Here is an 11,210-nt window from a genome sequence, read left to right on the forward strand (position 1 = left end):
GTATACTCTTCGACGAAAGCGATCTTAAATTATTATACTAAATGAACACTGATCCGGTTAACGTTCGATCAACGGTTAATCGTCGATAAACGTATATTGTTCTGGATCTTTCTTTTCTCTACGCTACATAAATATGCGTACGTATATATCGTACAACTATCTGGCCCATTATCTCAGCTGATTAGAGCGTCGCGCTAATAACGCATACGTCGTATCACTATAAATCGCATGCTATAAAAACGAGAATTTGATTATTTATACATATATATATATATATGTCTTCAACCTAAAATGTATTTTGTACCACGCGCCAATCTCGTCAGCTTACGATCTATGATTTATAATAAAATCTTTCTTTTCGTCGATATTCATTCGTCCACGCGAATCAATATTTCTGTATATCAATATATATACATTATCAGTACTTCTCTATTTATATTACAAAACATCGCGCTCGCAAGGTGCGAATATTTCATTCACACGTTGTCATACATCTCAGAATAATCACATATACTCTCTTCTCGTTCGCATTGCACAGATCATTCGATCAACATCATAGGATTGATACTTAAATGATGAAATACAAATTGTCTTTTGTATTACTTTTACAACACATTTTCAAAATGGTGTTGCACATTCCATTGCACATCCTATTGCACATTATTAAAGGAAAAAACCTACTAGAACAATCTACGTTCACATATCGTTGCTTCGTTCGTTAATCGAATATTCGTTAATCGCATATAAGTTCGTTTCTGAGATTCTCGATTTCTTTTCGTTATCTCTTCATTCGTTTATCTTTCGGCATACATTGCCGCTAATATCGATTTGAAAAGCATATATAGTCTATTGTATTATAATAGCAATACTCGCATGAGTTCAATATGCATCTCTATAATATCGAGCACGTATAACGTAGGCCGAAGCTAGAACTCCTAAAATTCCATTTGTTATCTACGTTACTTAATTAGCAATCTTCTCACTTTCCATTATCGTTCTAATTCAATTCCGTGAATTAGAATGATGTCAAGAGCGTCAAAACTTGCGACTTCAATTTGATTCTAGAAACGCAATTGTTATCTTTTAATTTAATAATATTTTTACTCTCAAATAGCAATTATCTGAATTCATCCGATTAATTAACACGGTTTCATAAATATTTTTAAACATTAAAAATCAAGATTCAGCTTTCATACATTTATTATGTGTATGTGTTATGTGTTAATTATTTTTTAATCTTGCTGTGTTTACAGTTATCCGTCTTAATTTCACCGATAAAACAACATGATAAAGTACAACTTCGTAGTTGTTTTCATACAACTCGGAATACATCCCAGATAGCACACGATTCATAGAATCTCATAGGACGCTCTAATGACATTTGTACATCCTTGGAATGTTCTATGAAAGTACCTACAGGAAATCTGTGCTGTCTGGGATTCTTGTATGCATGTCATACGTAGCATGCATTTTTGTCATTTTTTTTTCATTCAACAACCGTACAACGTTTGGATCCGTTCAATGAATTAATCGGATATTTATCGGAGAGTATTTGCACGTCAGACTTTCACTTCGACGGCATTTTGCATCTTGACGATTGCGGGCAAGTAACTCGCCTCCCCGTAAGTCTCGTCCTCGGAACTGTTCTCGGAACTGCTCTCCGAATCCGAATCCGGCAGCGGCTCCGGCTTTGCGCCGTATCGCACCAGCTCCCTGGCGAGCTGGCTGTCGATGCACAGTGCCAGCTGGTAGGCCGTCAGACCGCTGTACGTCTGCGTGTCCAGACAGGGCTTGCACTCCTGCAGCAGGAAGTTAACCACCGGCCGACATTCACGTTCCATCGCGAGGTGAAGCGCCGTTTTCCCCGCCAGGGCCTCCCTCGCCTCGAGATCGGCGCCGAGGCGCAGCAGAAGGCGCACCAGGTTTACGTGCCCGTTAACGGCGGCCAGGTGCAGGCACATCTCACCTGAAATCGAACCAAGAATCGGAGATTAAACAGTGATGAAGATATAATTGGAAAGAGGATACTTTTTTCAAACACTTCGTTTTTCGGGAATTTTACAAAAAGAAAAAACGCCGCAAGACTTCCTCAAAGTAGATCGTTCATCAATTAACCAAATAGCAATTAATAACACCATTTATTCATGTGCGTGGCACTTTTTATATTTATATGCATCCTGCATGTGTTTTATATCGCCGAATTCTTTTAGCAACTATAGATTACCGACTTGCATCTAAATTCTCAAGTTTCTTATCATCTTCCTTGAATGGAACCAGGAACATCGAAACGATGCCTAGCCACATGCTTCGACTCGTTGTGAGATATAGATAGAACTAGGAAGAACGTACGGTGAATCATTGTCGTCGGAGATTTCGTTTGGCGTCCCGCAGTCCAAACTAGGCCCGCGCCGATCGAAGTAAAGTTCTAAAATTAACGGCACCGCGTTACCAGTTGCATTGGCGGAATTCGACGACACACTTGCGTGCATGATATTAAATCGATATCGTCTCACTGCCAATGGCAGAAGTAGAAGTACGAATCTAGTATCGATCATCGTCGTATTTTCATAAACACATAAATGTCGTATAAGATATCGCTCCTTTTTATCACGCAGGAACTGCGTAGGACCGATTGCAGTGACATTGAAAGAATTATAATAGATTTAATTATCTATACGTTTGCCTCCAAATAAGGCTGTCGGCGTCACCGAGAGGCCGTTCAGTTTAACTCACTCTCGAAGAGTTTAAGACGATATACCTATACGCCGCTATAACGCGACGTAAGAGATTCTCTCGAATTCTCATGCCTGTTTAAAATAGGTAGCTCAGAGTTCGATACTACTTTACTACTATCGCGTGACTAGGGTTAATCATGCGGTGGGAGGGTAATTGACTTTTTAAGGGTGGGAAGTTCGACGAAAGCCACTGACGTCGACGCCGCTGTGGGGTTTTCCGACCGAACGAGACGAGGCGAGAATATCGAGCAGCAAATAGTTCTAAGGATATTTTTAAATATCAAGAACATCTGCTCTCTCACGCGTACGCTTCGATCTCGACGGCGTCGCGACGCGCCGCGTGATGTAACGCGCGCGCACGCAAGTATTAGCACCATGCCAAAAATTCCATCGTGTGTGCAAAACAATCCCTCTCGTGCCGCTGCGCTAACTAATAAGTATAACTTGAAAAAAATTCCATGATCTTTTGTCAACAGAGTGCGATGAGCTATTTGCTGTTGATATAAAATTGAAGTGTCTTTCCACGATAAAATTGGAGATAAAAATTTTTGATAACTAAACGTTTGATAATTAAATGTTTGGTCCAGTTGTACACTTTGCGCAACTTAAGAATCTTACAAGGATTGACTTAACTGTTACGTCAGACAAGCTGTAAACAAAATTGTTTCTTTTCTCTTTGGGAGAAGTAACGTGTTGCGTATTTATGCCTTCGGGAATAGATTAAAAAATTACAGCGAAATTGCTTTTGCGGAAACAACAATTTTATCTAATTCCAGCTGATGTTAATCATTATTGTCGCAGAAGTCGCTTATCTTCCACTGCTCGTTTCGGCGGCAATTATTTAATCGTGAAACTGAAAGCGCATTTCTCGAAAAAAAAAGAGAGCAAAAACAAGTAGACCTTGGAACACAATTATTCTAAATGAATAACTGATCTCTCGCGCGGAAGGAGGACTTAGGACTCATTCCTTAATCGTAAATCCGAATAAACATACGTGCGAGTTATCTAACGAAAACGCACGTGGGTAGAATTTTATTGATGCACATTCGTAGTTTCGTCCTCGGATTTCGATTAATTGAATTCATCACGATCGCGATTACGCCACGCTTAGCACGTGCACGCGTGCGTGCGTGCGTGCCTAGGTGCGTTATCCGCGTCGCACGAGCTTGCAGCGGAATACGCGCCGATGACGCTACACGGGATTTCCAAGACTTTTAAAAAGTCCGCGTGAATATTTCACAACGATCGCTGTCGATCACTAGCGATTTTTTTCTTTCTCTATATTTATCACTTCACCGAAAAAGCATCTTTGACTTGACACGTGCGGGAGTAAACAGAAAGCGTCTAACGATTCTGGATTTTCCGTCCTAATGTTCCTCTTTCCTTTTTTATTAAGAAAAAAAAAAGATCTAATTTACAATTTACTTATTAGCGATGCACGATCTCTTTTCCAGCTTCTCCGATTTCGCAGATTTTGATAAACTTATTGTTGAACACGTCAACCGCAGACTCGATCTGCTGCCGATCATAATTATTCGATTCTTTGATTTATGGCGATAACAAATCTCGCAGTCATTTCCGATTGCTTGATAACGGATGTATCGGCGAGAAGTACTAGTGTATTTACTCTCGGGGAATTCCTACGCTATTATGACGAAAGGAATCGCGTTCAGATAGAGCGTGACAATAATGCGGCTAAAGTTCCGTGAATAAGTACGATAAAGCTGCGGCTTTATGAGAGATTTGTCACACGGAATGTATCGTATTTACCGTCATTAGTCACCAATCGCGATTAATAACCAAAATATATGTAGTATAAAGTTTATGCAATATTTCAATCTATAACGTTATATATATATATATCTTTCTAATCTATCATCAGATTAGATATTAAGACTCTATTAAAGTAAAGATAAAAATACAATAGAAACCATTTTTAATTACATCTCTAAAGATTGTTCTCGTGAAAAGTTTCGTCCTTACAATAATCATTTGCAATTTATATACAATACCGTTTGAATCTCGATATTGAAAGAGTGGTAAAATATTCTGAATTAATGACAAATTATCATTAAAACGTAAACATGTAGGATACTTAGATAGTGCGACTTTTGAAATTCAAATTATCTCAATCAGGTTAATGTATCTATTTCTTTGCAAAGGCGATTGAATATTTCCGATGTGCCTAAGACGATGGAACTTTCAAATGTGGAACGTGAAAAAGCGTGATTCTCTAAATGAAAGTGATGAAATCACTAGGAAACCCACACGGTTCCTCCTGACGCGGCATCATCGTTATTTCGATATATATTTGCAAGCCTTAAACGTGACTCGTTTTATGCGGTAAAAATCATGTCAGGATTTTCCTGCCATCTCGACATCCTTTGTGCCCAACGTCATTGTGGATTGTCTTTCCTCGCACTAACGTTACGCCGATTAACGGCAATTATATTGCAAACTTCCAAATAGCTGTCGTAACCGCAGGAAAAATCGCAGGCGTTTTAAAATAAAATACGTCAAATACTCTTTGTCGCGTTTACATAATCTTTCAGCTGCGAACGCCGTTTTGTCCTGCGATGATTAATTCCTTCTCAATTTTGTCTAATAATACTTATGTGTCTTCTGTCTTATTCATCGCGAATTAGCTAGTATTCCGAAGAACAGGCTCAATATTTAGTACCTACCGTTATAGTTACGTTGTTCCAAATTCTGCGGTAACGCGGGTACTGTTTGTCCGGGCATCAGCTTGTTCCGCTCCATCGGGGACAATGGGTCAGTCAGGGCCTTGGCGCAAGCGAGATCTCCGCTCACGCAGGCCAGATGGAGGGCCGTGTTTCCACGGAAATTTCTCAGAGATGGATCCGCCCCCGCCAGGATCAACCGTCTGACGATTAGCGATTGATTCGTCAACACTGCCAGATGCAAAGGCGATTGCCAGTTGTCATTGTAGATGTTCAACAGACACGGATGAGGCGCTATTCTTATCAAAATGAGCGCAGCCTCCACGTAGCCCTGCATAATTGCGATGTGCAATTGCCTGTGACAATAAACGCGTTATGTAAGAATAAGCTGCTAAAAGGTTGATGCAAACTTGAGACATCATGTGTCTCTTATAACGCTCTTAATTATTTGTTAATTCTTAACCCGAGAGAATTATTCGTGGTCCGATTTTAACGTTTTTCTGATTTATATTTTTTATTTATACATATATTTCGCGTTAAAATTATCTTTTAATGTAACGAGACAGTTTTTAAATAAATAAAATTTCCGCTGTTTCAATTTATCGTTGTTTGAGATGAATTCCACAAAGAGTTCCTTAATGAGTTTAATTGAATGAGCCAACGAGCTCCGTCAAATGTCGTCACATATTAAACACGTATATATACACATATATATATATATAAGTATGCATATACATATATACATACATATATATATATATATATATATAAGTCATTAGATTTACGTAAACACAAACGTCAACGTTACGCATATTGATGCTCGCGAATGAATCAACGTGTGCTAGTTTTGTAAAAAAAACTGCTGAATAAATGTTATGCAGTTCTCGTAAAAAATAAAGAGACTGCACGTAATAATTAAGCAAGATTATAGAGATGATTATATTTGCTAGGTTGAGTTTCTCGTTATAGTTCATTATACGATACAGATCAAGCGATATAGAAACTTCTCTCTTTTCCCGCTACTTTATCAGATATTTGAAGCTCTAACACATTTAGACGAAATATCGATTTTTCTTTTATTTCAAAAATTGAATTGAATATTAAATATTCTAAATATTATATATTTTTTAGATAATCGGAAGAGATTATCAGCGCGCAGTTTTGTTACGTGAATTTTGCAATATTCAAAATTTTTGATGAAATTATAAATCGTGTTCTTATCACAATAATGCAGTTATTGACCAAATTTGAAATATTCGCGGTAAAAGGAGAAATTAACAGATCATCAAAAGCAAATTAAAATCTTTCTGGATGTGTGTAAATTAATTTTGATTAAACGGCATTATTGTGTCATAAATTATGTATAGATGTTTTGCCAGTACCACATTATTTTTCAACGGCAAATCTATTTAACCTCACAAGTAGTTCCTAAGAATTGATCTCTAATTTGGCGATCTGTATATAATGATGATAATGATTGTATGTAAAAAATATTCAGCAATTTATACTTTGCTAAAAATTATTTATATTAACTACCTATAACTTCAAATATCGCGTTTCTGTTTTCATCGATAAACACAAAGGCTATATGTATATTTACGTAAGTATTTACATGACCTAACTGTATTAGCCTAGGCACTTCTACCGATGTTAAATAGCTTGAAGAATAACATCAGCTGATCCGCATCCGGTGCTTCCAGGAATAATTATTGTGTGCACGCACATTGATAATGACAAGATCTAAGTACAATACTTGTTTTGTGGTCAAATTTGAATATTTATTTGCGGTAAAGACATTGAAGGAGTTAACAGAAGTGTTCAAATGTTTTCTGAGTGCGTAAATCAATCTTAATTACATAAATTACTGCATCATATAAATTAATAAACGTATAATGATCAATGTCGAACTCACGTGTCACCGTCGTCGTCCTGCGCGTAGTAAAGCTGCCAGGTGTTCTCGTTCATTATTGCGCTTTCCTTGGCACCGTCCTGCCGGTGCTCGTCGAGCAGAAGGTCGTTTCGGTGCTGCAGGCCTGCGTGGCACGACTCCGCTGCCGCTTTCACGGGCGTCAGCCCGAGGATCGTCGTCGGCTCGGGCCGGAAGGTCAGGTCCCCGCCGCTGTCGACGGCGAGCGCATTCAGGCCGGACGAGCTGAGCTGCTGCTGCCGCAGGGTGAGCTGGTTCAGGCCCTCGCTGAGGTCGACGTCCACGACGCCGCTGTCGACGACCCGCGCTGACGCCTCCGCAGCCGCCGCCGTCACCGTCGCCGACGATGACGACGACGCCGAGGTCGTCGCTCCCGTAGCCGGTGCGGCACGTCGGGCCTCGTTCATCATCCGCTGATCGTCCTCCTGTTGCGGCTGCGGCTGCACCCCGGAGTCGCGGATCTCGTCGCTGACCTGCATATTGCCGGCCGACAGGAATCCGGAGTCGACATTACCCGAAGTCGCGAACTCCGAGCTGTCGTCGTCCCGCCGGCCCTTCTCGCCCGGCCCGTCCGCCTGAGCGCTCTCGCTGGGGGAGTACCACATCTTCAGTCGTCGCCGCGGAGAGTCGTTTCGGAAAGTGTTTCCTCCCACCCTCGACCCGAAAAATAAACAATAATCAACAGCTATTAGGACGCTTGCGGAGCGCCGCTACTGTACCGCGTCCTCGAGATGCAATGCGCTCCGAAATGCCGACGTTCTCCTTATACTCCTCTTATCTTCGTCTTCTTATCTTTCCGCGGGATTCATTACGGACATTCCCATTTGCGTATATTACCCTCCTATGTATCCTGGATATACCCTCAATTTTGTTTAACGCGAAATTTCTTTTCAGTATACACATATACTTGCGATCGTGTCCTCTTCGTCATTACGCTCCGGCTTGTCGTCGATTTTCTCGATACTCTCTCGAGTCGCTCGTAAGTCGAATCTCCTCAGTGACTTAATGTCTCGTTCGCTCTCACCGACGTGTAACCAGACTCCGACTCCTTTCTTCCTGTTTATCACTTTTCATCTGTGTTGCGTATTATTCTATTTTTCTTTTTCTTTTTTAACTTGAATATTCGTTCTGCGTTTAGAGACGCACTCCGTACTATTCCGTTTTACGCCGCTTGCTGCATCGCGCGAATAATGAAACGCACTCCGATTGATTTCTATCACGAAGGGGTAGAAAGCACGGGTGGAAATCGGCTTGGTCGGGCTCGTCGTTGTGACATCGAATCGTGGTTGTGCGAGCGTCGGCGAACCTCATCGTCTCGCGTCTCGAAACAAACTGATGGGATGGGAGTGATGGGTGGTGAGCGCGGCAAGCCGCGAGCGAGCGAGCAAACGGCGTTGAAACCGCGCCGACAAACGAACGAGAAGGTACGCTCCGCTTTCGTGCGCACGTGCGAGAAATGTCATTGACCACGTGACTGATCTTGACAAGTCTGTATGCACAGCGCGCGCCCCTTTGGGACTCGTATAAATTTTCTGTTTTATTTAAAATCTATCTGCCTATTGGCAAAAAGTCTGAAATCCATTTCTGCATCATATTCCGTGGATTCGGGAAGAATTGATATCGGGAGGGATTTCTGAAATAGAACAGAGTCGCTTGAAATGTAAGAAGTATTAAGTATTAATATTTTTAAATGTAAAAAGTATTTAATAACATAATGGTACTTCTTTCAATTAAAACTTTTCAAGCGACTCTGTTCTATTTCAGAAATCCCTCAATTTCTTCCGAATCCACGGAAAAATGTAGTAATGGATAACGTTAAAAATTTTACATAAATTTATTAAAAAGATTGATAAAAAGTAATATATATATAATACAAAAAATGGAGAGTCTAAAGCAAATATGATACAGAGATTAAAAATTGAGTATTGGACACACGTAAATTTAAAAGAACCGATCATTAAGATAATAATTATAATTAAAAGGCAGTTACATTTAATTTGAACGGTTTTCTTGAAAAGAAAAACATTTGTTTCATTATCGCACCGCTAATAATAAAGTTAAAATAAAGAGCATGTCTCACGCACGATTAAGGAACTCGTCGAATTCGTCAGGATTGAATACATTTTGCAAAAAATATTTTGGCATTCATGCAAAAAATCGGCTACACTGACGCGACAAATTACTGAACATTTCGTATTTCTCGGGTTTAACAATACCGCTTCTTGCAGTGAAGTATATACGCTACTTTATAAGTATAGCAACGTCTGCTGGCGCCTGCGCATTTGTTCGTCCGACACGGACGATGCCTTTAGCGGTATTACAAACGCGAAAGCGGAATGGGGAAAACCCATTCCTCGAACAGGGCTAAAGGCATCGTACGATGTCTTCCACTTCCGTAATTTTGATCAGAATACGTCGCGTTCTTTATCTGATAACCAGGAGTACCTTCTAGTACCTCGGTATTTAATACGATTCATTAATTTCCTGAAATTTTATAATCTTTGAAATGCGAATATATCGTGTAAAAAATCAGTATATCGTATGCAGTATATCGTTCAAGTATTTAAATTTTATACGAGAGATAAAATATAGATGTTGGAATCTCCCAACGATGGAATTAATGCGCTTCGCGAGAGCGATATCTCGTATAATTGTTCATCAATTACATTGTCGGAGAATCCTGCAGTGAAACGACGCCGTTTCTCCAGTATCTAAATACTGGGAAGCCCGCGTGCTTTCCCTCTTTTTTTCTATGGGTTAGATTTCTCTGAAGGAGAGATAACTCTCTGTGACCTTTTTGAAATACCTCATATAAATGTTACACATATACGTTATAAATTCGAAATAACATATTTTGAAGGTGGCGGTTCTTGCTCCAGATTTTTACATCGGGTTTAACCGTGTTGCGTCTTACGCCTCCAACAATCCCGTTACGTTTATTCCTGATATCTCTTTCGTGAGATAGACTTTTCTGTATTAATAAATCTTTATAAAGGAAAAGAAACATCTCTTTCTTTCCTCTAAGGTCATCCGCTCGAGGAGTTTCCGTATATATTTATAATTCATCAGAATGACATTCGCACGATGATATTTTCATTCTACGCATGCATGATGACGTGACAAATGTCAATTAATGGAAAAGGACAACGTAAGAGAGAAATCTCCGGTTTTGAAATTAACCCTGACCAGAAATCTTTGATCTTCTCGCTATAACTCTTTATAAGCACACAGATTTGCCGACACGTCTAACTTTGTTTTGTTGTTATCACAGGATAACAACTTAATACTTGGATTAAACCAAGCAAATGTTTTCATTATATTTTAAGCTCTAACGGAGCGGCAAGTTTAATTTTTTGCTTTAATATTATTTTTATTTTGATAACATTTTCTGTTATCATTTACTAGTCTTATAATCATGTTACAAAATTATATAAAATTTTGATCTAATATTTTACTATCTCATCAGATGTTTATTCTTTTGTAGAACTAATTAGTTCCTTTTCTTTTTAAACCTTTCTCTTGAAACTTATGAAAAAGATTTTTTCTCTCCTCCTCCCCCCTAAGAAAAATACAGGTAAACCAAAAGGTAAACAGTAAACCAAAGGTAAAATGGAAAACAAAATGTATCTCCAGAGAGACTGATAGTTACAGATTGTTACGGAAAAAGACGAAGAAGTAATGAAAAGTGCTAGATTTTTTGTAACATAATTTTTTATTAAAAATAATTATGGCTTTTTGATATATTTTTAATTTTTACTATCTCAGACGTAACTCTTTTTTTTTTATTGAACTATTTAGCTCCTTTTCTTTTTAAACCTTTCTCTCGTCTCTCTCAAAATACTTATAAAAAAAATTTTTCTCTCTCCC

General features: G+C 39.2%; 1 protein-coding gene across 1 annotated transcript; it reads right to left on the reverse strand.

The window, feature by feature from the left end:
• Positions 1-355: 355 nt before the first annotated feature.
• Positions 356-7,948, reverse strand: LOC105453619 (NF-kappa-B inhibitor cactus-like). Its single transcript, XM_011695738.1, is given in 5 exon segments — positions 356-1,966; positions 2,350-2,377; positions 2,379-2,425; positions 5,420-5,772; positions 7,329-7,948. Coding segments are annotated over 5 exon segments (1,455 nt in total). The 3' UTR covers positions 356-1,559.
• Positions 7,949-11,210: the final 3,262 nt, after the last annotated feature.

This window comes from Wasmannia auropunctata, unplaced genomic scaffold, assembly GCF_000956235.1.
Source record: "Wasmannia auropunctata unplaced genomic scaffold, wasmannia.A_1.0 LD335998.1, whole genome shotgun sequence".
NCBI lineage: Eukaryota > Metazoa > Arthropoda > Insecta > Hymenoptera > Formicidae > Wasmannia > Wasmannia auropunctata.